The sequence below is a fragment of the Lontra canadensis genome, unplaced genomic scaffold, assembly GCF_010015895.1.
Source record: "Lontra canadensis isolate GAN:19392208 unplaced genomic scaffold, GSC_riverotter_1.0 scaffold283, whole genome shotgun sequence".
Taxonomy (NCBI): domain Eukaryota; kingdom Metazoa; phylum Chordata; class Mammalia; order Carnivora; family Mustelidae; genus Lontra; species Lontra canadensis.
In genome coordinates this window covers 44,419-70,714 of record NW_022631277.1, presented here as the reverse complement: position 1 = coordinate 70,714, position 26,296 = coordinate 44,419, and the positions used below count along the sequence as shown (strand labels likewise).

General features: G+C 51.5%; 1 protein-coding gene across 2 annotated transcripts in view; it reads right to left on the bottom strand.

Moving 5' to 3' along the window:
* Positions 1-18,780, bottom strand: part of LBH (LBH regulator of WNT signaling pathway) — a 28,956-nt gene extending 10,176 nt beyond the window's left edge. The window contains exons 1-4 of one of the 2 annotated variants that reach the window (XM_032849992.1): positions 18,662-18,780; positions 18,382-18,536; positions 17,902-17,952; positions 10,217-10,319 (exon numbers count right to left, since the gene is read on the bottom strand). In XM_032849992.1, the coding sequence (XP_032705883.1) occupies positions 10,217-10,294 (78 nt within the window). In that variant the 5' untranslated portion in view covers positions 10,295-10,319; positions 17,902-17,952; positions 18,382-18,536; positions 18,662-18,780. Of the gene's footprint in view, positions 1-10,216; positions 10,320-12,933; positions 13,163-17,901; positions 17,953-18,381; positions 18,537-18,661 lie in introns of those variants that run through there. The other variant, XM_032849991.1, reaches the window with a different exon arrangement.
* Positions 18,781-26,296: the final 7,516 nt, after the last annotated feature.

Here is a 26,296-nt window from a genome sequence, read left to right as displayed (position 1 = left end):
TTAAAGATTTTATTTATTTATTCGACAGAGAGAGATCACAAGTAGGCAGAAAGGCAGGCAGAGAGAAAGAGGGAAGCAGCTTCCTGCTGAGCAGAGAGCCAGATGCGGGGCTCGATCCCAGGAACCCTGAGATCATGACCCGAGCCGAAGGCAGAGGCTTTAACCCACTGAGCCACCCAAGCGCCCACAAACATTAACATTTTAAAATGGAATTTTTATATCACTCTTTTAAATGTACCCAATGTCTCATAAATTCCAAAGTAACTTGGTATCAACCATCACCCATGAAAAAACTCATGAACAGGGCACCTGGGTGGCTCAATCGCTTAAGCATCTGCCATCACTTCAGGTCATAATCCCAGGGTCCTGGGATGGAGCCCCATGTCTGGCTCCCTGCTCCACAGGGAGTCTGCTTTTGCCTCTGCCTCTGCCCTTCCCTCCCCAACCCCCCTAACTCATGCATGCTCTCTCAAATAAATAAATACATAAATAAAATCTTTAAAAAGATAAAAAATAAACTCATAAACAAGCTCTAAAATCTTATTCTTTTCTCTGCTTGAAACTGTATCTCCATCCTTCTGTTCATTGGAATTTTAATATAAGTTTTTAGTCATTAGCTTTTTTCATACTCTCTGCAATTGACAGTCAGGTATACAAATCGACAGTTAATATTTTTATGTCAAATGACCGTAAGGCCTGTTAGTGACAACAAATCTGGATTGGCTCATAGCAGCTTTGTAACTGGTCAATAAACATACCGCAAGTAACTGTTCCACACAAAGGTAATCTTTTTTATTGGTTCCTTCATGTGATAGATCAGCGGGATTTGATGGACCTTCCTAGGCAGTAGCATTTTGAATGGCCCCTTTGTCTGATGACCTTCTGGTTTCTACACCCTGGGGAAAGTCACCTTAAAAGACTCAGGAGGGCAAGAAGCAGGTCTTTCTCTTATAAAGGGGGGTGGGGGGAAGGGCAAGCTTGACAAGAAAGTAGGTAAAGAACCTGGGGAAGCCCGGCTTCAGGAAAAGGGATTTTCGAACAGCAACACAGGGAGGCTGAAGATGTGGGACTAGGTTTCCCGAAAATGCTCTCTGCTGTCACATCCCTTCGAAAATTTCCATGAACCCCAGGGGCAGCTGTCCTCTGGTTTTAACACTTTGTTAAAACATCAAGTAGTATATACACGGAGCATTCTTAACAAGTAATTTGGCCTGAGGACCTCTGATCTCAGGCTGCCAAGGAAAACAGCCAGGAAAGATCCTAAGGCTTCAACTGCCACATCTGAGGGGCAAATGACCAAAGAATTACAGGAATCATGATTGAGTGTTAGCTGATCTTTAAGAATGCTTTCATCTAAAGGATACGAGAGTCGGAGAGAAGAAATGCCTTCATGATAACAATAGTGATGCCAGTCTCCGGAAGTTGGACACCATGGTAATTAACACCTACATGTCCACATACACAGGATGGCTCAATTATCTTACTTGTTTAAAACATATAAAAATGAAACTCTGTATCACTACATAGATGGAGAACGAGTATTACTTGTCATAAGCAGTAACCATAAAAATATACCGCCATTTCTAAAGTTTGCGTTAACACCTGAACGCACTTTGTAAACCACCAGGAATCTGCGGACCCTACTGGAACACTGGCTTGGGCTGCTTACTTGTTGCAAAGAACCTGAGGTTTGCACAGTTGTTAGGTAAAAGGCACCTGAGTTCTGGGCCCAAATGTTCTGTAATGCTCAGATCTGCTTCTAAGAGCCCAGTCCATCCTGGATTCCAGAGAAGCCATATTTCTAAACCATGACCATTCCATGAGCCACACGTGGCACCCCAGGAGAGCATGATGGTTTAGGAGACCATATTTGCATCTGTCCAAACTTCATGGGTCTCCAGGCAGAGATGATATCACTGGTCTTCCTCAAGGTCACTTGGTGTTCCATTGTCATTAACAGAATAAAGGAGACAAGTAGGGCAGTAGCCGATCCACATGTATCTGTAATCCAGAGTGTGTCATTATACCCAGGAAGGGACAAAAACATGATCACCCGCTATTTTGCAAGGCTGGCTAAGTGCTGCCTAAACATCATTAGTTGTTATCGTCTCTGCTCAAAATACACAAGGAACAAACTACAAGAAAATATACAACATCGCCTAAACACTCTGAAATAAACCAAACACCTTTCTGACTTTCGCCACAGAGCGCTTTCATGATCTCATCTCTATAGCTTTTATAACCCTGAAGTTCTAGGTGCTAGAGCTTTCCAGGTGAGAAGATTCTCTTCTGATAAATTCTTCTATTTGTTTTCTGTCTTTAAAGTAATATATAATCAAGAAGCTTAATGATGTTGAATCTCTTTGAATTAGTACTTCCAAGAATTTATCCCAAGGAAAGAAATCAGGTCTGTTCAGAGATTCATGTAAAATAATGTTCAGAGCAGTGTTCTCTGCAGGAACAAAATATTCCACAACCTAAAAATATTTGGCAGTAAGAAGTAGCATGTAACAAAACGAAATGCTTTTTTCCAAAGAAAAACAAATGGACAGAGTCACAAAATTATAGTAAGTGAAAAAAAATTTACTAGCGCATACACATATTTATCCCAATTTTATTTTTTTAAACATAAATGTACACAAAAATACTAGAAGGAAACATACCAAAATGTTTCAGTGACAGAAATATGGGTGGGTTTTTTGTATTTTAAATCCTTCTAAATTTCTAAAAGAAATCAGTATTATCTTTATAGTTATAACACACACCACTCACACACACAACTTTTGACTTAGAAACTGTCCCAAGACTCTACTCTGAGGAAAAGGTATCAACTATGGACAGACTGATATATAAAGTTATATATAAATCATCACATGATTTGTAAGAGGAAAAACAGAGATAATCTAAAAGTTTTCAACAACTGGAGAATGGGAAAAAGAATCATGTTTTAACTTTAGGATCTAATATTGTACAATTATTAAAAATTCTGGCTTTGAAGCATTTTTAAGATAAGTTGAAATGATGAGATGCTGAAGACTTCCATACTGGTAAGTAAAAAGAAAAAAGCAGAACGCAGCTCTGCAATTTTGGCTATGTGAAAATATTAAGGGCGCTGGAAAAGAAGGGAAAAGATGCTAAAATGTGAACAGCTGTGATTTGGGTAAGGTGAAATCATGGTAATTTAGAAAACAAAAAGGTTAAAGAAAATTAAAATTCTATTCTGGGCAGAGGTTATGAAGACATGGCCAGTGTCTTCATAGTTTGAGAAGTAAGCAGGAGAACAATAAAATACATACTCTGTCAGTGAAAATATGAAATTACTGGGAAAAGGAAGAGAAAATTTTCCTATCATCTCAGCACTCCAATCTAAAACAACCCCTATTAACATTCCACTAGCGGCCCTTTGGTCATAAGTGAGTGTGTGTGTGTACATGTGTGCACGTGTGTGCATGCGTGGGTGTTCGTGTGAGTGTCTACAAGTGTGTGTGTATGAGTCTGAGTCTTCAGCAGGCACCTGGGGCTCTGATCACAGACATCGGTGGCTGAGCTAGTGCTGCCCACACACCTTGGGCTAATAGTGACCTACTAAATCAGAGCTTGTATGCAGGTCTATGTCTGGAAAAAAAAACATTCGGGAATTTGGAAAGCCAAGGATGCTTCTGAAATCCAGGATGGACCAGTGTTCTACAAAGTAAAGGCAGGACCCAAGTTCAAGGTATTTATTATTAATTCTGTCTGAGAACCACCTTCAGATTCAAGTTAGGTTAAGGTCAGACCTAGAAGCCAACCACCTCTGAACTTAGATTTGTGAATGCCCTTCACGCTCAGGCCAATTCTACTTCGGGTGAGAGATCCAGAACCTTCCTTCCTGTTGGCTCCAATAATATTTGTGGCTGAGAAGCAAGCAGTCAATGCTGCTTCAGCTAAATGCTTGGGTGCCTCTTCTCTATAGTTTGCCTAAAAAAGGAGTTTCTGACAGTGCAGGGCCCTAATGCTAGCAGTCCGGGGGCCAAAGGAGCTCCCAAACTTCCCTTAAATATAAAATGCTAGCTGAACAATAGTCTGGAGAAACTTCTGGCAAATTAATTTTCTTCTAAGAAGATCTGTGCAGTAAGGGGCCTCCCCCAGCCAAGGAATGAAGCAGCAGACACGAGATCTGATTTGCTGATCAAGAATCCCCCTGGGGTGGGCACAGGGACAAGGGAAGGGTGGGGAGGCCACAGGTAGCAGAGGCGGTCCAGCGTCTCTGAGCTGGAAAGGAGGGAAGGCTTGACAACTCTGAAGCCCCATGTGAATGAGGGCCTGTCTTCATATCCTCCCAAGATCATTTCAGGACATTCACTAGATACCCAGGAATAGCTCTTGGCTCCGGTCACAAGATCCGCCACCCAAACGCATCCCTTTCCCCCATGGTACAATCCTCCTTTCTATTCAACTTCGAAGTCTGGGCCGATGTCAAGACGATGCTGATGCTTTAAAAATCTCTGCTGTGGTATGGCCGTGGGATGGCCTCGGTAGAGGGATAGCTCTGCGTGTGGGAAACGGACAGGGGAAGGGTCCAGTGGCCCGCTGCGAGCTCAGGACACGGGGGCGCAGGGACAGAGCAGTCTCAGACACCGCCCCTGGCTCCAGGCAGTGAGGATCGCGGCACCACTGGACAGGCGTCAGGCCTAACACAGGCCCTTTGAGAGAAGGCTGGGCTGCTCGGTTCTAGCGTGCAACACGTTGGCCGGGGAAGTGAAGAAAGCTTGTTCTCTCCCTGGCCATGCGACAGACTGTTGTGACCACAGCGTGTGAGCTGTTGGGGGTGCCGGGGGGCCCCCGGGGGGAGGGTGATTCCAGCCTCCTGCAGGCCCTCACCCCCTGGGGCATTCTAAAACAGTGAACACAATGTTCGTGTCAAGGCTTTGGGCCTAAGAAGGAAGGCACCGGGTCCCTCATACAAAGTAGAGCTGATCTGAACGAGGTAGGCACGGACTTAGAGGCCGCGTGTGTAGACACATGCCCACTCAGAAACGAGGCGCTCCTTGGGCTTTGGCCCCACGTGGCCCGAACTGCCTGTTTTGCCTCACCTCGTTATGAGTTGTACCAGGGAGGGAGCGGAGCGGACAGGGTGGGGAGAGGAGAAACAAAACTTGCTGCGATTCCAGTAACACATCGTGGCCACAGCTGGACGTGTCCTGCCAAGTGCTCAGCAATTTTAGCTTTATTTCCCTCCAGGGACAACAGAGGTTTTTCAAGTCTGATATTGTGGAAGATGATTTCCTAGTGACCATGGGGCTTCCATGAGGCCACGCAGCAGGGCCTCCCAAACTCTTGAGAACATGTGGGGTACCACCACTGGGCCTCACCAGGTGGTGGATGGGTTCCCCCCGGGAATGGCCTCCTGAGCAGGGCTTGTCCGGGAGGGAGGCAGGGATGACGAGGAGCTCAAACCTCTCTGAGCGCTGAACCCCGGCAGGAAGTTCGACCCGTCACGTATTTCAACACGTGCATTCGCACAGGTGGGAGCACCCGGGGGAGCCAGACTCGGGGGTCTTCCTAAAGAAAGGCTCCACACAGAGGGGGTTTCTAAACCGAGGCCCAACTTTAGAGATTTACCCAAGCCTATTCACTGAGACAGGACTTGCGCTTCTGATAAAGGGAGGCAGCAAGAGGGGGACGGGGGAGCCCACTGCTGTCGGGCCTTGCAGAGAGAGGAGATTGAGAGATCCCATCGGGGTGGGGGACAGCTCTCAGCCGGCCTAGTGCTCTACCCCCATCCTGAACGCCCAGCTCCGACTCAGGCTCTCAGACTGCAAGAAGCAAAGGATAGAGCTGTGGCAAGAGGTCAGCCCCCCCCACTCTCCCTCTTCCCTCTGGTGCAAAAGCCAGGCTATCCCTCCCTCCCGTCTTAGAAAGGGGAGGAAGCAGGGAAGTCCTGAGCTCTGCAGATCAAAGGCACAGGACACGGAAGGCTGCGGTGTGCGAAGAGCGAGCTCCTTCTCCGGTGCCTCCTCCCTGCCTTCCCAGAGGAGAGCCCGCTGCCTGTCGGACTGCGAGAGGGATGTCAGGGGGCAGGAGTACATGACCAAGAACAGCAGAGGGGATACAAGGAACAGCCAGTCAGACATGCCAGCTGATCAGAGAGGAATTTAAAGAGCCTAGAGAAGGACAGAGCTATCAGATCTCGGTCCAGATGCTAGAGAAGGGACAATTTTAAATGCAAACCTAGGAGACATACCTCTCTCTAGAACTTAGTGAGAATGGTAAGACTGCAGAAGGCTCAGTGTACTGTGCCGGGGGCAAGTCAGGGAGCAAGGCCAGATTGCCGAGAGCCCTTGGGTCCGGGCCGTGCCAGCATCTACAGACAAACGCTCAGGATCCTTCCCAACGCAGGACCCAGGCCAGATCAGCTGCAGCAGCAAAGGAGACCCCATCAGAGAGGCACTCCAAAATGCTACCCTCTTAGAGCCTCCGGAGCCAATGGAGGGCCCCACAAGGCAGCCGCTGACCTGCTTCCTTGAGTTGGGGTCAAGGAAGAAAGTGTCAGCAGGAGATGCTTTGGTGCCACAAGTGGGGGTACCGTGGGAGGCCCACGGATGCAGTGAGGGGAGGGAGCTGCCACCATCGGGGATCTAAATGTCCTCATGGGAACCCTCCCACTCAATCCAAGTGACCCGGCGACTCCCCACAGCCCACCCAGAATGTACTCAGACTTTCATGTAACTGTTTACTCACACCTCCAGCAAGGTGCCATAATCCATGCCTAGTGGGTGTGCAGACATGGAGTTCCCATACCGAGCTGACTCTCCAAGTAAATGCTAAGATGAAACCAGGCACTGGCTCTGTTGACTTTTATAGATGCTCACAAAACGACACTAACTCCCAAGCACGAAAGGTAGGGCTGACCCGAATTTTCCAGGGCATAAAGATATTTATCCAAAGCCGTGGTAGGCCTGAGTTGAACAGACCCTTTAAAAACCCTAAAGCAGAGGGGCGCTTGGGTAGCTCAGTGGGTTAAGCCTCTGCCTTCGGCTCAGGTCATGATCTTGGGGTCCTGGGATCAAGCCCCGCATCGGGCTCCCTGCTCAGCGGGGAGCCTGTATCTCCCTCTCTCTCTGCCTGCCTCTCTGCCTACTTGTGATCTCTCTGTCAAACAAATAAATAAAATCTTTAAAAAAAGAAAACAAAACAAAACCCTAAAGCAGAAGCAAAGATGGCCAGCTTTCAGATCATCAAACTCAACCTCACCAAAACAACCACCATTCACTTGGCACCTGTCAGGAAAGGCCTGGAACCAGCAGGCATCTTGGGCTGGGGAGGCTGATGGGCACAAAGAAGGAAAGAAGGCCTCCCCTGCCCTCAGAGCCTTGGGCAGGACCCGCACCCACAAAGGGCAGGGCGGCATTATTTCAGAACACAAATGCCACAGGTGTTGAACGAAGAAAGAGATCACATCTGGGGCAGAGAAATGAGGAAAGCTTCCTTCTTGGGTGGATCTGGAAGATGGGGGAATGACTGACAAAGTCCAGGGTGCCTATCCATTTTACGACCTTGTCTCAAGGTCAAATCACAAGCCTGAGGTTCTTTTTTATCTGCCAAGTTGGGATTGATGTCTCCTTCCCACTTTCAGTTCCTTGGAAAAGCAGGGCCTGGTGAAAGCCAGGTACTATTATTACTCTCGGGAAGGATGCCAAGAGCAGAGTTCTGAGATGTCCCTCCCCAGATCTGAGCCCAGCCCGAGCATGCACCGGGGATGGGCTTGGGCCCGCGCAATCCCGGCCAGTCCCCAGAGCTCCGGCGGGAATGTGTTTAATTGCGTGACACTGGCTCTGAGTGGGCCCAGAGGATATTGGTCATATAACAATCGTTGGATCAGCCGGCTGCAGAGCCCGGCCGCCGGCATAAACCGGGGCAAGCCAAGGGGTATCTGGGTGTGCAAGAAAATTAGATTAGAGATGGAGTTGCTCTCTTCCGGTCCTAATATTCTCTCAGGGCCCGGCCCCAGTCTGACCGGCCAAGCCTTCTCACAGCCATCTGCACCTGGACTGACCATGGCCTTGCGCCGCTGCCCCAGACTGCCTGTGTTCTGGGTATTGTGCCCATGTTGCTCTCCCCGGGAGCCCTGGGCCCTCCACCAAGCGCCCACCGCAGCACAGTGCAGACAGCAAGCACCCAGGACAAATGATGCTCTCCCCCTTTCTCTTCAGCAGGCAACCAGAAGACCTTTCTGAAATCTGGTGACAAGAGTGCTTTGAAGCTCCAGGTAAGGTATTTTGGAAGTGGACAGTAGCCCTCGCCCGGGCAGCAGGAACGGATTTCCCGAGGGGCCATGGGATGCAGATTCTTAGGCCAGCTCCACTAGGCGAGAGTTAGGGCCTTTTCCTCAGGTGGCATCATGACATCTTGGGAGCCTGGAGGCGATCCGATGGTCGCTGCTGCGACCCCAAGTCAGCCTCCCCCCACCAACTGCGGTCCGTTCCGCCCCCTTCACCTGTCCTGGCCCTCACTCTGGCAGGGTGGCCCAAAGGTGGAGACAACAGCACAGCAGGATGCGGCACCTTGATCCCGGGAAATGTTCAAAAGGAGAACACAGAAAGCACACACAAGCTATACTGAGACTGTGTTTGGAAGCATTCTGTGATGGAACGCTAAAACCCAGAACTGAGAGAAAACCTTACCTGTAACCACAAAGAGATTCAGTCTGATTCAGTGGCTTGGAAACTGGTATCCAAAAACACCCTCACTGGTGGGCCAGGAAACTTCTACCCTCCCACAGGCTCTGGGGCCTTCGATGGTCTCTCTCAGACCCACTCTGGGGGCGGAGGGTAGAAAAGCAACCAGGAAAGGGTATTCCCCCCCGCTTCCCTCATCTCCTCAGGCCACACGAATACTTCTTTCCAGCCAGCCAAAGGGGCTCAGCCAGACCCTGACACCGAACAGAGGGGCCTTCCTGAGCCTCCCCATCTGAGCTGACTCTGCTGTCACCTACCAAGTTACCTCACACGATCTCAGCTCTCGCCTCAGCTCTCTGATCAACCCTCCCCCATCACACACCCACAGCTCTCTATTTGTTTCTTCCTTTACAAAATAAATGCCCTGGAATGGTTCTACAGAAGGACTAGCCAGAGCCAGTCTAGATTCTAAGCAGGAACCAGCTCGAGGTCCTGACCCATGACATACCGGAAGAGCAAGGCTTTGCAGTTTGGGACTACAACAGTCTGAGCCTGTTTCTTCGTCTGTTAAACAAAGCAAGAACTCCCACCGCAGAGCTCTGATCGAGAGTAAATGAGCACCATCTGTAAAGTGCCTGGCTCACGGCAGACACTCAGTATCTGCTGAATGGGCCCATGACACTCCACTCATCTTCCCCAGGCCAAGCACCGTTTGCACACAATTTCCCTAGCTCCAAGGTCTTCCCTTAAAAATAGACTCTTTCCCCTCCCACATGTAAGAACCTCGGGACTCTCCTTGGAAATATGAACAGTTCACGTCCCCAGAGACAATAAGGTGCCATTGTAGCTAGCTGGGGGCAGCAGGCGAGCGCACCGCAGGTGAGGAAGAGCACCGTTTTAAGAGTCTGAAGGTCACACTGAGGGCACTTTTTGAGGTCCTCCTGTATTTTGGATCCATCACGTAGGACGATGTCTAATCTAGACGCCAGAAATCACACCCCTGAGACAGCTTGCCTCTGGGGAAAGGGCTCAATTCTACGTACTCTGAACATTAACTCTGTGGGCCTCAGTGGGTCAGCCATCACCTGAGGAAGAAAGCAGCATTCCACTCCACCAAATCACCTCTCCCCATAAGCTACCCTTCGAGGTGATGTTTCTAGTGCCCAAGGCACGGCTGTGAAGGGAAGCGCTGGTCTGGACTGACTGCTTAAATCACATCTGCCCCCCTTGCTGCTGCCAGTGTGAGAGGCCACAGCAGCCAGGATGATGAATGAGTGACATCGGCTCACGCCTGCCGAACCCTGACTGTGTCCCAGGCACCGTGAATGCCTTCCACACAGCATCTCCTCAGGTTGAATCTTTACCACCATCCTCTGAGGTAATGACTACGGTTGCCCCATTTTACAGACAAAGAAACTGAGGCTCACTGGCATGAAGGGAGTTTCCCAAGGTCGCACAGCTGTTCCAGGTGGCACTGGGATGCAGAACCACATCTGCCTCCAGCCCCAGCAAAAGTCAGCAGGCTCTGAAGTGCCGGAAGGACCCCGGGATGGACTCACCTGATAGGAAAGGCCGTCCTTTCGGGGGCTGAGGCCCATCTCCTCCATGGATGGGGTGTTCATCATCACTTCAGTCATCTCAGCGGATCTCAGATAGTCGGGGCTGCCAAGAAACCCAGACCAAAAGTCAACAAGCACGCGCACTTTCACATTCCTATCCTTGGTGCTTTCTGCTGTTAGATCAGGGGACTGTCTGGAGGCAGGATGAGAGGTGTTCAAAACAGAACTCACAGAAAAACAAGCTCACACCCTGAGGAAGTGCCTTGTAAGCCAGGGCATCAGGGCTCTCGGCCTCCCCAACAAAGCCCTGAAACCGCTTGGAAACCTCTCTGGCAAACCTCTCTTCCCTCCTCTCCTATACAAGTCCCCACTGGCACAGAGAGACTCTGGATTTTCTTTTAAGTGACAGAACTAGAAAAAACCGAAACAGTAGGTAGCTGAGTCCATCTGTCTATATTAAAACCAATTCAACCCGTCTCTAGGGGAACTACATATTATTATTACATAATGATAATAAGTCCGTCTCAGGGAAACCAAGTCCAATAATGCTGCCTTCCCAAATTCCTCTCTCTCTCTCTCTCTCTCTCTGGTGTTCATTTTTGCAAAATGTCCCGCTTAAAGCCCCAAGGGGTCAGCTTTCTGCAAGCTTCACATCTGCCATCCAAACCCCTTCTCTAGGCTGGCCACAGCAGCTGCAAGCTAGCAGCCTGAAAAACATCCCCTGGATTAAAAGCCTTAAGGATGCCCAGACTCTGATTGCAAAGGAAATTTCCAGAGGGGCCAAGCTGGCCCACCAATGGCTGACATGTGAAAGTGCTTTGTACTCTGTAAGCAGGATACAAATGTTCCATTATCCTCACACAAACCACGGGCACAGACAGGGTCCCGAATGCATAATGCCAAATAGTACATACCAAAGTCAGTGTACTCCCTACACAACACCCAGTATTTTCACCATCATGCCTTTACACATAGTTACCAAAAAAGAAGAAAAATGTGGGCAAGGCTTTAGGCAGACTGCATCTAAGGAAACAGGGGTTTCCTTGGATTCTTCTTCATTTCATGCTTACTACACAGAGTAGAAACAGCACTGGATTTGGAAACAGAAGCATTAGGTCTGGTGCAAGCTCTGCCATTCAAGAGCTGTGTGATCTTGAACAAGTAATATAACCTCTCTGAGCCACAGGTGCCCTGTTTCTTACCATAACGCTAATAATGCATGTATCAGTTATGTTAAATGGCTAATCTCGGGTGAAAAACCATGGCAAGCTATTAAGTGCTAACCAACTATAAAATAATTCCCAATTATTTTCTTTCCCTTATTTTCTCAAGGGATAGTAACTCTGATGGGCCCTAACACCCACCTTGGCAAGTCTGGGGTGGCCACCGGCACAAGGCCTCCAGTAGCCTTCCAAGTCTTACCCCACATGGCACCTGGCTGCTCACACGCCAGGGAGGTGGGAGGGGAGGGGCGCCCCCAAGGAGGGGGTACGCAAGCCTCACGGGTGGGGGAATTTTTACTTTGTTCTGAGAGTTCATTTCTCTAAACAGAGCCAAGGTGGGGGAGGAGAGACAGATGCTGGGCTTCCGGCAAGGGTTAGCGTCAGGAAGGGAGGGCGGTGGGAAGGGGACTCCAAAGGCAAGATTGACCCCGGTCATAGAAAGGCTGCCGCCGACCCCCAAAGAAACGGGCCAGAAGTGCGCCCAGAGGCTCTCGCCCGGTTCTTCGCCTGGTGTAGGGGCGCTCGCTCCTCGCTCCGGGCTGTGGCGCGGGCCCCAAAAGTTGAAGCGAGACGCATGAACTTTCCGGTTCCTGGGCTGAGCAGGACAGCGCGGAGCTGGAACCTGCAGGTTCCGCCCGCCGCGCCAGCACCTGAGGGCGCCCTCCGGAGCCGCCAGTGCTCCCCCCAGCCGCTCCTCCTCTTCCCGGGCGCAGGAAGGAAGCGGCAGCCGGCGCGGCCCCGGGCCTCGCTCCGCAACGAGCGCGGCGCCCGCGGCGCATCCCTCCCGGCCCGGATCCCGCGTCGGCGCGAACCTCCCCCGCCCCTGGCCCGGCCCGGGATTCTTCCACCCCGGCCGGCGAGGGCGGCTCCCCGGCCCCAGCCCGGGCCCCCACAAAGGCGCATCGGGTTTTGAAGAGGAATGAAATAGAGAGGGTGCGGCGTGTGCTTCTGCTGCTGCTTGTGGCTTTAACCGGGTTCCGTGTGGGGAGAGCTTTTTTCCCCCACCTCTCGACGCTCTGCAAAAGCCTCCGCTGCACCAGCTCAGCCCCGCTGCCGCCGGCCTCGACGCCGAGACTTGCGTGCAAACAAAAAGAAAAAGGGGAGGGGCCGGGGGATAGCTGGAGCCCCCTGCGCCAGTCGGGGCGCGTGCCTCCTGCAGCCCTCTGCATTGGGGGTTTTATTAGCGGCATTCAGGCTTGATCCCAGGTTCTCCCCCCGCCTGCCGACCTCACCACCAGCACATACACACCCTCCCAGCCGTCACTTAAGTGAGGGCTTCGAGTTCACTCCCTTTGTCTGGATGCTCTCGGCACCACCTCCCCCCACCCCCACCTTTGCAACCTTGACGTTGACTCCTGCACGGGCTAGGGCGGCGGGTGGGTGCCGGCGCCCGCGCCGCCTGCTGCCCTCGCACCCGAGTCCGCAGGAGCGGGCGCCCGGACCCCGCAGCCATGGCCGCGAGACGGATGCCCGCCGAGGGCGCAGGGTACTCACCAGTGAATGGGGAAATATACAGACATGAAGTCCTAGGGGAGGCTGACCCACGCCCTTGTGATTTAAAAACGGTCACCGCGTCCCGAGTAAGGATGTCAGGGGCGCAGACAGGCGCGGCAGGCGGCGGGGTGCGGGCACTAGGCGTTCACCGGTCCGCCTTCCGGAGACAACCCCACTGCCAGGGCGTCTGCAGCGCACACGGAGCTCTCGGTTCTCCACCGAGCTCGCGGCCCCACAAAGAGCCGGGGAAGCTGTATTTATAGGGGCGGGGGCGGGGCTCGGGCCCGGGAGGCCCCGCCCCCCTCTCGCCCACTCCTGGAATAACGTCACCAAAATCATGAATGGCTTCAGCGCTCACAGCTCCTGCAGGCGGCGGCTCGGGGGCGCGCTCGGCTCAGCTCCCCGAAGGCCGTGGTTTGCTTCCAACCGGGCTCCCTCCCCAAGACTCACACACGCAGACACGCGCGTGGATACACGCGAGCGCGCGCACACACACGCACGCATCAGTTCAATGTCAGCGCCGCTTCCTGGCGACAAACCCTCCCGCGCCCGCGGCCTGCTCCTTCCACACACCCCCTGGGCACCCGGGGCGGAGGATCGTAGGCTTGAAGAGGGCACGGGACCCGCTCCGGACGTGACCGCTCGGCGGCCGCGCTGCGCGGTAGGAGGGCGCCATCCCTCGACCCTGAATGCCAGACGCCGGCGCCCTCCTTTGCACCCTCTCGCCGTCCCCGACTCATAACTCGGGACCCCTCTTCAGAGTTCATCCCCCAAACCAGGCCCGAGGCGCGTCCCTTCCATCTCCAGCAAGCTGTGTGAGAATAGGAGCATCGCTAAAAAAGAGGCGGTGGGAAGGAGGGAGGGAGCGCGAAGCCGGGGAGACCGAGTACCCGTGGGGATCGCGTTAGCTTGCAAGGGGCTGGTCTGCAGCCCGCGGATCCGTGGAGGGTTTTATTTGTGTGTGAAAGGATGTGGTATCGTCGAAGGGTTTTTCCACTGGACACCTACACAACGGCGGCACGGGGCAGTGGGTGCGGGTGGGCACCCCAACCAGCCTTGACTCGGGATCTGAAACAAAGAGCTTGGGCCAAACCCCTCCCACACTGCCCAGGAATTACAACTCCAGGGTCTGTCCTGGTGGTCAGGCTTCGCAGCCCCCAGAGCCAGGCTGGGAGTCTGCCCCTCTGTGGCGGGAGCGCGTTGCTTCACACCTCTGCTTCAAAAACTCCTGTAAAATGGCTTTATAACCCTGATCTATGTGTGTACTGGGGATTGAGGAAGTGTGTGTGTGCAGGAGAGGAAGGGGGAGCTTTCAAAAACTTGGCAAAATTAAATGGGCTTTGGAGTCAATCATCTCTTTGAAAGGTAGTGAATGTCTTGAATCCATATATAGGCTTAAAAGTGGAAACACATAAGCAGAACTGGGGTGAGGAGTGATAGGATTCATGGTGATGTTGGTTGAACAGGGGCAGGACCATGAGGAGGCCCTCATAATTTTCATGAGCCCTCCCAAGCTAACCCAAATAAAAATAACCACGAGGATTAAATAAAAACAACCTTGCTATTTTTGGTCATTCGTACATGTCCTGCCTGAGTAATAAACAGTGTACTTCCTATGAAAACACAGCTCCAAGACAACCCCTCACTCTCTGATCCCCCCCCCAAGTTGTTCCTTCCAACCAGAGAAATTCAGGAGCTTCTGCTCACCCCCACCCCACCGCATAACATAAATGAGAAATTGATTCATGCTTCCAAGTGCCACCTCCATGGTGTTCCTCGGGGAGATGGTGAACTGATGGGGGCACCAAGGCTCCTGTGGACCTGTGCTAAGGGGAGATGCTCCAGTACGGGATTACTGCTAACAGGGTTGTTTGTGCCTTTTGCAAGGGGGGAGAAGTTCTCAAAAGGCTGGTTGGGACATATAGTCATCTAGGGAGTCAAAGGAGATGCCCGTGCTCGGAGAGCTGGTTTACACACTGTGGATTTCCAGGGACTAACGTCGGCCCTGGGAGAGCAGGGTTCCTGTCTTCTGCCATTTCTCCCCAGTAGCAATCCCTGGCAAGGCCTGGGATGAAAAACTGACTCACCATTTTCATATACCAATAGCCCCACCCCCCAGTTACATATTGATGATTACTGCTTGCGAAACTTTCTAGACTCAGAAAGCTATCCTCTACCCCTGCAACACACACACCCTTAAAATGGCCTCATTTTGAAGAGGGTGGGATGTAAGGTCTCCACCAGCAGATGTCTGGGCTCCTGAAAAATCCCCTGCACTGGAGAATCTTGGGGTAACTCCCTGATGCCTTTTTTTTTTTTTTAAGATTTTATGTATTTACTTGACAGAGAGAGACAGCAAGAGAGGGAATACAAGCAGGGTGACTGGGAGAGGGAGAAGCAGGCTGTCCGCTGAGCAGGCAGCCCGATGTGGGACTCCATCCATAGACCCTGAGGTCATGACTGGAGCCGAAGACAGACGCTTAACAACTGAGTCACCCAGGTGCCCCCTGATGCCTGCTCTTGAGGAAACTTTATATTAATGGCCATTTTAACTGAAATTTACTTCTTGTCAATAAGTTGGAGTGGAAAGCAAGCCTTAGGTTAGAACCTCAAATGTACTCTTTGTTTTCTGAAACCATGGCGACACATTCATTCATATGAAAATAGGGGAGGCACGGGACTAAACTTTGATGTCACTATAACAACTATGCCATTTCTCAATCATAATACTTGATGTAGTGCCTGGCCGTTTTCAAAGCATTTTCATGATCTCGGCTTTCAAAAGAATGTAATAAGAGTCCCATAGCACAATATGTGGTCCCTGGCCCAGAGTGTGCAAACAGAGTCTGAAATAAATTAGGGCACTTGCCGGAGATCACGCAGCTACATGCTACATGGCTCTGATCATACCTGTAAAGACACAGGGTATTTAAACATGCAGACTGACCACGGCTTCCCAAATATCCTATGAGATAGGTTTCTATTCCTATTGCTTTCAAATAAAGAAACAGAAACACCACTGAATGAAGTGAACATAGAGCCCCAGAACCTTAGAGCTGAAAGAGACTTTCCAAATCACCGAATCCAGTCTCCTCATTTTACAGGTGAGAAGACACCTAAGAGATTAAATGGCACCTCCAAGGTCACCAGGCTATTAAATGGTGTAGGTGGAACCTGAACGTGGGCCTTCAGACCACTGGTCAAATGTTCTTTCCACTACAGTGCTATGCCTCTGCCAAGAAGTCAGCAGCGAAAGTCAAACTCAAGATCTGGACTCTCCGAACCCTGTCAGCCCACCACTGGGGATTTCCTGAGCACCTACTGTGTACCGCTCAGGGAACTAAACAGCCCTCCGCACCTCTCCCTCTGCCGCCTTTGCTTCAGGGACTCAAGGGTCGAATTGCAATTCTGCTTCAACAAAAATCCAAGTGTAATCAGAACCGCCTTGCTTTCCAACATCGCCTAAATCCAGTTTCCCAGCTCCTTTTCTCTTGCACCTAAAATAAGAATTAAAAAAAGAATAAAGGTACTCAGTTACCCGTGGCATCCCTGTGCAGGTATGCAGGCCATGTAGCTAATTATTCATTGAGTAAAAAAGTCTCCATCTAAATTCCTTTGCAGTGTATTTCCATGCTTAATCTCCCTCCTGCCTTTCAAAAAGACAGCATTCCTTTTAACCTGCCTAGCAGTGGTGACGTCGGTGCTGTGTTCAGCTCCAAGGGACTTCACAAAGTAGCTGTTGCCTAAGGTGCGCTTGCATCTGCTAGCATGTTTACCCCTCATGATGACTTTAAGACATAGGCACTATTGTCCCATTTGTCAGATGGAGAGAGGTTCTGAGAGATTGAGTAACTGGGCCAGGGCCACATAGTTCTCGAATGGCTGAGCCAGAATTTGACTCTGGGTCTTTGTTCTAAAGCCTCTGTTTTCCCCACAGTCCTAGGCTTATCCCAGCCCTTGTGCCTTTATTTGTTTTAACAGATCAACTACAAGCTGAATATAAAATGTTAGCTCCAGGGGCACCTGGGTGGCTCTGTCAGTTAAGCATCCAACTCTTGATTTGGTTCAGGTCATGATCTCAGGGTTGTGAGATTGAGCCCCTTCTCATCCCCCCCATGCCATCATCATTGTTGCCATCGTCATCGCCATCATCACCATCATCATCGTCGTCAAGGGGGTGTCCGTGCTCAGCAGGGAGCCTGCTTCTCTCCCTCTCCCTGCTCACTCTCTCTCTTTCAAATAAATAAGTGTTTTGCTTTGTTTTGTTTTTTAATGTTAGTTCCAATAGCAGAGACCAGAACTACTGGAGTCCACCCAATGGGGTAGGGCTGGCAGAATAAATACATTTCCCACCCTGGGAATCTGGGAGCTTCTTAAAGATATCAGTCAAAGTCTTGGGGTTTAAAAAAAAAAACATGAGTAGAAGAAAGGGAGTTTCTAGCCAATTTTTTCAAGGAAACTCATTTGAGTACATAAGAAATCTGAAAGGCAAGAATGTGTGTGGGTTGATGTGAGGATGAAATGAGAGAGTGTTATGAAAACACTTGGTAAGCTGGAAAGCACTGAGCAGACGCGGGGCTTGTTTTTAAGGTGTTTTGGGGGGAAAGATGGGGTTCAGCAGAGCTGATTGTATCTGCTTTGGTTTTTCACTCAGTTAAGCCATGGACCGCCCCCATTTTCCCCTGGAGTCCCTTGACTGAAGTTTCCAGCGCTGGGTGGGGGAGGGGGAGTGCCAGACATGAGAGGCAAGTAGCAGAGCTCTGCCCAGTGGGTGCTCCCAGTGTCCCCACATCACCCCTCACCCCCTACGAGTTCGTCTTTGGTGCCTCACAGCAAGTGTCCACCTGGGTTCTGGACACAAGGCCAATGCCCGTTCATGGGCTGCTTTCTCACATCAGCCATCAGGTGACTAGTCCTCACACAAAACCACCCAACCTACCAGGCAAAATCCTCTAGCCTTTGACTTACTTTGCTGTGAGTTCTCAGGCCCGTTGCATGACTTCTCTGTGCTGCAGACTCCTAAAGCAATAAAGGAGGCAAGAGGAATCTTTTGAGTTCTCAGAACACTCAGAAGGCTAAGAGAAATTTCTTCTATCAATACTCAAGGGGAAGTGCTTTGCATCCTCCCATCCAGGCTCTGAGACCCGACAGAAAGCCTGTGGGCACTCTTGCCCTGTACCGTCTTAGGAGGGGCCTCCTTCTTTCCACCCAGAACCTCCTCACCACGCAAAGAAGCCTGCTATCTGGCAGCCCACAGACTCTTGCCTTCCCAAATATCAAAGAGATTCAGCCCTGGCTTTTTCTTTATTTCTATCAAGGGGCTTTTGAACCAAAGGGATCTTGTGAGAAAGAAAACTCTACGGAATCTTTGGGGTCCAGGCTCTTGAAAGAAAACACCCAAACTGGAACCAGTTCAAGGCTCTCGTGTCCAATTAAGGAAATACTCACATTCCTATCCTAGCTCCCGCTCCGGCATGCTTTCTCTCTTTCCACATCTACACAGGAATGCATGTTAACAGCCAGAAGAGAGGTTCCTATCACCAGGACCCGTATCATATAGCACGGGGCTCCTCGGGGTGGGCTCCAGCCGGCTGACACCTTCCCTGAGTTAGACAAAGAACATGCACCACGCAACAATCCAAATTCCCTTCATACCTCTCTGGCTCCCCCTCCCCCCCCCCCGCCCCTATTTCACCCACAGCCCAGGACCAGAGGAACTCGGTCATACCTGTGGGTTATGAAAAAAGAGGAAAACACAATAGTTTCTTGTGAAGAAGGGCACTTTCAGTTTTCTTTTCAAGTATACAGGATGTCGCCCTGCTTCCTCCAGGGGCAGCTGCGTCCCTCCTGGTTTCATCCCCAGGGCTCCGAGGAGGAGGAGTGTGCCAGGGAGCAGCTCCTTCAGAGGGCCTCTGCCAACTGTAACCCGAGCTCACACCAGCTCGCTGGAGTCCCAGGTGTGCTTCACACCCACACAGTGCCCGGCCCTGGGATCAGATGGCTGGGTCCATATTACACTTTCCTGCCCTTTCAGCAACAATCCCACCAGGTCCTGGGAAGCTACTATGGACCCGACTGGGGTGGCTCCCAAGAAATAGCCTGAGGGGAACTTGAGCTCTCCTAAATCCATCACCCCCAAAGCCATCCCAAAAAAACACACCCCAAGTGATATAACCCTGTGTCTACCAGGACAACACAGCTTTAGGATAAATTCCCCAAACCGCTTTAGTGATCCTTTATGCAATACTAAGGCTGAGTAAAAATGGCACACGTGCTGTGCGTACAAGTTTTGCATATGAGTTTGCACATAAGATCTCTCACCTCTGGGGGCCTGGGTGGTTCAGTGTTTAAGCATCTGCCTTTGGCTCAGGTTATGATCCCACCGACCTGGGATCCAGCCCGGCCTCGGTCTCTCTGCTCCGTGGGAAGCCAACTTCTCCCTCTCCCACTCCCCCTGCTTGTGTTCTCTCTCTGTGTGTGTCTCTCTCTGTCAAATAAATAAAATCTTAAAAAAAAAAAAAAAGACCCCTTGTCTCTGGGATGCCTGGGTGGCTCTGTGGGTTAAGTCTTTGGCTCAGATAATGATCCCGGGATCCTGGGATAGAGCCCCATACTGGGCTCCTTGCTCAGTAGGGACCCTGCTTCTCCTGCCTGCTGCTCCCCCTGATTTTGCTCTCTCTCTCTGAAAATAAATAAATAAAATCGTAAAAAAACAAAACAAAACAAAACAAACCCTTACCTCTCCCTTTCCTACCAGATGTGCTCTCCTTAATTCCTTGTATAATGAAATCAACTGGTGCCTGGGTGGCTCAGTGGGTTAAGCCTCTGCCTTCAGCTGAGGTCATGATTCCTAGGATCCAGCCCCATTGGCTCTCTGCTCAGCAGGGGGCCTGCTTCCCCCACCCCCTTCCCCTCTGTCTGCCTCTCTGCTTACTTGTGATCTCTCTCTGTCAAATAAATAAATAAAATATTTAAAAAATAATAAAGAAATCAAGGGCTGCTTCTGGTGCTTGGCATGGGGTACATCACAGAGGAGACTGGGAGGACCAGACGCCAGCCCCTTCTAAGACCATAGGATAACCACTGCAGTACAAACATGTGACCTTGGGGAGTGGCGTGATTACTTTTGTCTCGGGAAGAAGGGTGCTGACTACCAGAATACAGTAGCTCCATAAAGGTAAGGGCTGAGTCTGTTTTGTTTACCGCTGGACTTCATCAGCTGGAGGACTGCCTCGTACATAGTGGGCCCTCGGGAAACATTTGCTGAAGGACTGAATGAATGAATGAATGGATGGTATCAAGAAAAGCTAAAGAGAAAAGACACCATCGAGCAGGCCTCAAAGGATGGGTAGAAGCCAGAGAAAGCCAGTCCTTAGGACAAGAACAGCAAAAGCAAAGGCACTGGGGTGAGAAAGTGCCAGGGTTGTGCTGGGAATGAGGAGTGAGCAGAAGAATCTTGATCCTGGGAGGGAGCGTGGGAGCTCCCCGCCACCCAAGTCCAAGTTTGCATGTGAACAGAACGCCTGTTTGTTAGCAAAGGTCCTTGAACTCTGCAGAACGGATTGTGCACAGAATTTCTAGCAGAAAAAAAAAGTCGGTCACTTCTGTCCACCAGAGCCATCCAGTCGCCCTCATCTCTTCATTATTTGAGTGAATATCAACATTTCTTTTCCAGTTAGGTGGCGCCCGAGCAGAAGTGTGAAGTAGGTCAAATTGAGTTGATGTGAACTGCGTCTTCTGAGACTTCCCCTTTCCACTCCCTCTCCTTTCACACCTCTCTCTGGCCCGCCCACTGATCTGAAGAAACCCGGGCTCCCTTCATCACAGCCTTGCAAGCTCCAAAGCCACGCTTTGCTTTCCCATGCGAGAGTCCATCCTTCCTCTTCCAAATCCCACGCAGCTGCTAGACAAGCACACTTGATCTGATGCATAAATTCACACTACGGTGAGAGAGACAAGCTCGCGATACACCCGTGGCCTCTATCGAACGATGACATTTCAGGCCGGGTAAGTGGGTGAGAAGAATGAGCTCTGTGGTCACAGGGGTGATGATGGTTGGTGGCAGAAATCTGAGGGGAAACCAGGCCATGGTAAGACAGAGCAAAAAGTGAACCCCCCAGAAGGGTTGGGGTAGCTGCAACCAGTGGGCCTGCCTTCTGGAGGGATCTGATTGGAATCCTTGCCCCCAGCTGCAATCTGGCCACAGCCCTCCAGTGGATTAAGTCCACTAATCAATGAGGCGGGGGGAAAGTCTCAGCAGACCCTTTTCACTAAGAAGGTACAGAGTTTTAGGGGTGCCTGCGTGGCTCAGGGGGTTAAAGCCTCTGCCTTCGGATCAGGTCATGATCCCAGAGTCCTGGGATTGAGCCCTGCATTGGGCTCTCTGCTCAGTGGGGAGCCTGCTTCCTCTTCTCTCTCTGCCTGCTTCTCTGCCTACTTGCACTCTCTCTCAGTCAAATAAGTAAATAAACTCTAAAAAAAGAAAAAAACAAACAAACAAACAAACAGACTGAAGGGGACTCCTCTGAGTGGGCCCAGGGCCCGGGTGCACCTGTCCAGGCCCAGGCCAGGCCCAGCAGCCCAGGTGCGCCCCGGGAAAGAGGTCTTGCCCCAGCCTGAGCCTCGGACAAGCCCTGACAGTGAGAAAGACCATATGCCTTTTCACAGGCTTAATGAGGCCCTCAGGGCACAGAGGCTCCCACCCAGGGCTTCTAAGGCTCAGGAGCAGATGGAGTGGTACAATATAGCTTCAGGCAGGAGCGTGGTCAGCTCCTGGGGGCAGTGGGGTGGCTGGAGCCTGCAGCACTGCAGAACCTTGCCCTGTCCTCCCGAACTGCCCTCTGAGTGGGCCCCTGTCTCCTACCTTTTCATCCAGGCCTCCTCTTACAAACAAAACCCAGACCGGTGGAAGGAGATTCACCTGAGGCTGCTGTCTAGCTTTATGCTTTAGTGTCTCTGATGTTATTAATGAAAAAAGCTAGCATCCTGTGCGCTTGAATCTTTCTGGAGGTTGGGGGAGTTCCTTGCTCTGGCCACCTGCTCATCAGAATTTTGGAGTGGTTGGGGAGGGTGCCAATGGGAACTTCGGCTCACTTTCCTTCCAGTTCCACCCCAGCGAGGGTCCCCTTCACACATACTCCCCAGGATTATTCTCATTTTTATTGCCTTCATCTGCAGGACATAATCTTCCACAATGCTTATGCATTTCTCAATTTGTAAAGAAGAAAATATAGGGGTGCCTGGGTGGCTCTGTTGGTTAAGAAGAAGAAAATAAAAAATTAATGAATTACACTCCAGATTATGATTTTGTCTGACATCCTTAACAAGAGAATGAACAGGTCTCTTGGCTTCACTCTACTCATCTGTAAAATGGGCCTGATGTTCCCTGGCCTCAGCTCACTTCACAGTAAGGATGCAAGAGGGGCAAGCACTCTGCTTCCTTGGCAGACAAGTGCGGTATTAAATTATCCTCCACGGGATCTGCTTGAAAATGAATAGCTCAAAGAAGGGAAAGTGAAACTCACAGCAATTACTTTGTTTTGTTGCTTGTTAACAGGAAAATACAGCAAGAGTAGCAAGCCTCTCTTGGTTTCTGAGAAAGCCAGGCCAAGCCAGTTCTCTTAGAAGAGAAGGATGCCAGGTCTAATAGTTGACATCCCATCTCTCCCTCTTTCCAGCACTTTCTCACAGTATCTGCACTGATTCTCGCACCTGCCAACACCCTAGCTAGAAGCACACAGGTGTGCAGCCATGGCTTAGCTGTGGCAGCCCAGGGAGGTTATACCAGACTCCTCCAGGCAGGTCTAGGTCTCCCACATGCACAGCTGCCCGTCTACACACCGGGGCGCGGGCATTTTAAAGCAATTTGTATTACAGAGTATTTCTCTATCCCCTGGAGTCGAGTGCCAGCAAATCGCCCAACGCTTCTGTTCTTGGGACTCTACACGCCTGCACACGCACATGTGCTTAGCCGCAAGCGACGTCTCCGCTGCTGAATGAGCGCTCAGTCTTCGGAGTCCAAGGTAAGGAAATAACGCGGATCCGAATCCATACGGAAGCAGAAACTTCTCATCCGATTCACCTTGTTTTACCACCTTTGTTTTTATTGGGGCATTTGTCTCAAGCAGCAACGAACACCCCCCACCCAGTGCCCGGGGGGGTGGAGGGGAAGCAGGTGTAGGGGACTGGGGTGATTCCTGCACGTCCAGCATTCCCTTCCTCCTTCAGAGCAATGACGGGGAGCAGAGGGGGGCATCCCAGGGGTAGGAGCCTGCACCGGGATAGCCATCTGACAGTCAGAATGGAGGGGCGAACTGGAGAGGGAGGTCTGCAGGGGGCTGCGGTGGTGGCCCAAGCGGGAGGCAGCGCTGAGCCTAGCCCAGACGCAGGTGGTGGCAGGAGGCGGGGCAGAGGCGGAGCCTCCCGAAGTCAGTACTTGCTTGGCTATGAGAGCAGAGGAGAAAGGCAACTGGAGAAGCCTTGGATGTCTTGAGCCGGGACTGCAAAACTGGCACCACCTGCTGGAAAGCCAAGTGCAGAGGAGCTGGTCTGGGGGGAAGGGAGTCCTGCCTTTTAGGGAGCGGGGCTCCCACGGGAGGACATCCCCGAGTTGTAGCTTTGTCCACACGTGCTGTCCTAGCGACCAGGCCGGTTGTTTCTCTCACTCTTGGGTCCGTGATGGCTCAGGTTTCAGTTCTGAAGGTCAGGTGCCTGGCCACTCTGGGGGTGCCTGGATGCCGTGGCGGATGGGTTCTTCAGAGGCAGATGTGGCAACAGGGTTTGGGACCAACACCCAGGAATGGCAGGAAAAGCGGGAGCGGGCCCAGAAGGAAGTCTCATGGAGAGGCAGGCTCCACCAATCTTGGCCAGTCCTACCGGGAGCTGGGGAGCAAATCTTACCTGTTGGAGTGGACAAAATTCCAGGGTCTGCCTTTCCTGGCTCTGCTGGGCCCACCGTGTGAGCTGTCCTGGGAAAGGACATGGTCTTGGAAGAGGTGGCTTTTTGGCTGGTGCCAACCCGAAAGGAGCTGATGGCTAGAGGCCATCTCCCGACCCCACTACCACAGCTGGGCAGTGGGTCCTCCTGTGACAGGGGATCCAGGTGGCGCATTTCTCTCTCTACCACAGACCTAAAGCTTGCAACTCTGCGTTATGGCCTCTCTTCACATTGTCATGCATTGCAGAGGGCGGCAGCTTGGGGAATCCTCTGGGAGGGACACATGGAACGCTAGCCCATGCCCCCCATTTTGCAGGCCACAGAACTGAGGTGCTGAGAGAGGAATTGCCTTTCCTCAGCTCTGATAGTCAGTGAGTGAACTCAGGACGAGCACTTGGTCTGGTCCTCCGGTCCCTTGGCTTGTGCTTGTCCCAAGAAAGGAGACTGCTCTGTGCCCAGAGGCTCATTGCAGGAAGACCATTACTCCCAGTCTGTGGGTGGTCTGCATGTTGTGACCGCAGTTTGCCCATCCGTGTCAGCAGGTTGGCTGGGAGCACAAGGGGCTCACTCCCCAAAGTCCTGAGTGAGGATGACACCAGGCCTGGGGGAAGGACTAAGTTCAGATTTCCAGAGAGGCAGGGCCCAGAGGGCCCAAGAAGACCGCCCTTCAGGGTGTCAAAGCAGTGCCCATAGAGTAGTGTGGGGGATGAGCTTTAGGACTTCCCCCTTAAGGTATCAGAGGACTTCTGATTCTCCCCTATGGGGAGCCTCAGTACCAGGAATGGACTGGATATGCACATGTCCCTGAAGCTTCTGCTTCTTTCTTGTACCTCGTGGGTGCAGGGAGCGCCGGGGGATTTAGGTTAGGGAGTCACAACTTGATTTGAAGACACCTTAGCCCAAGTATATGGGACCTTATGGTATATGGGAAAGTGTACCCCCATTAGATCCTCTTTTCTCTTAATCTTCCTCCCCCTCGTATGCTCTCGTATTTTTTTTAACTTTGCTCTATTTTACGTAATGTCTGTAAACTCCCTCAGATGCTTCCTAGAATGATCTTATAGGTAAACAACTGGGATGTATAAGCCGGGATGGCTCCCCCGGAGGGTCTGAACCTGGCCCTCCCCACCCCGCAGTGCACATCGCTGTCCCATCTCTGAACCACTCTGGGTGAGGTTTTAATGCTGATGGTGTCCCCACCTATTGAGGGACCACCCCGACTCCAGTCTCCCACAGGTCCGCAGGGGGGCGTCTCTCGTTCCCCAGGCCACGCCCCAGAGTGGGGTGGCTGCCACACTCAGTGAGATCCGGACATGATGCAAGTTCATGGCTGGAGGCAGTCTGGGTTTCGCAAGAGCACATCACAGTTCTTCGAGGCATTTAAAGATCTCCGGGTCAGTCGGTCCAGTTATAATTGCCTTCGCTTTGGTGTTCCCACAAGCTGGGGCAGTTTTGTCTTCCGAATGGCCCTAAGAGGCATTCTTTCCAAGCTGACGCATCAAAGCATCTGCTCTAGGTATGAAGAGTTTCAAATGGCACGTCCTGTGGGTGAAGACGTCAGCGCCAGAGGGATGGAAAACGAGGCTTGTCCACCTTTCTGAACAGCTGCCTCGATCGAGGCCAGGAATTACGGGGCCCCATGTTGATTCTAGGGTTCCTGAGTTCCTATGCTTGGCCCTGATGATTCCGTACAAAAGGCATTGCTCATTCTCGGGGATCAAGAGGGCAAATGGGCACGGGCACAGTCACCCTGCCCGTCTGCAAGCTGCTTATCAGCCGTTGGCCTTGGCTTATTTCAGATCACTGGGAAGGGGAAGGAAGGTAGGAATGAAATCTCTTGGCAATGACACATACATCACATGAATTAACCTCCCTTAGCCTCTAGTTCCTTGCCCATCAAGGAGAGGGCAGGCGTAATATCCCCCACCTTGCAGAGCTGGTGTAGCAAGGAAGAGCTAGATGGCAGAAAACACCTGTACAGCACTTGACAGAGTCAAGACACAGCTCCTCAAATGGCTACTATTTCGACTGTGTAGCAGGCCCACAGTCATCTGAACGTGGAGCCTGTTCACTCAGCGTGGTCGGTGGGCCAGCACCGACAGGCAGCACCCCTTCCCCCTCAAGCTTGTTAGAAATGCGATTTCTAATGAGACCCCCCCCCAGGTGACCATATATGCATTACAGTTGGAGAATCATGGAATTCAGGGACATCAATGCTACCTTTGAATCTGATGGCTTTGATGGCATTTCTCTTGGCAACCGCCAGAGTCAGTAATGAGTCCGTCAATCAAATCGAGGCAATAATTACCTACCATGGTCTGCACCCCCACCCCCACTCCCCTGCCCCCCCACCCTGGGCCAGTCTGGCTCTGGGGCTCTGGCCAGGCCGCTGCTCTGCTCACCCCGTTCACCTGCCTCCTGCGGTCA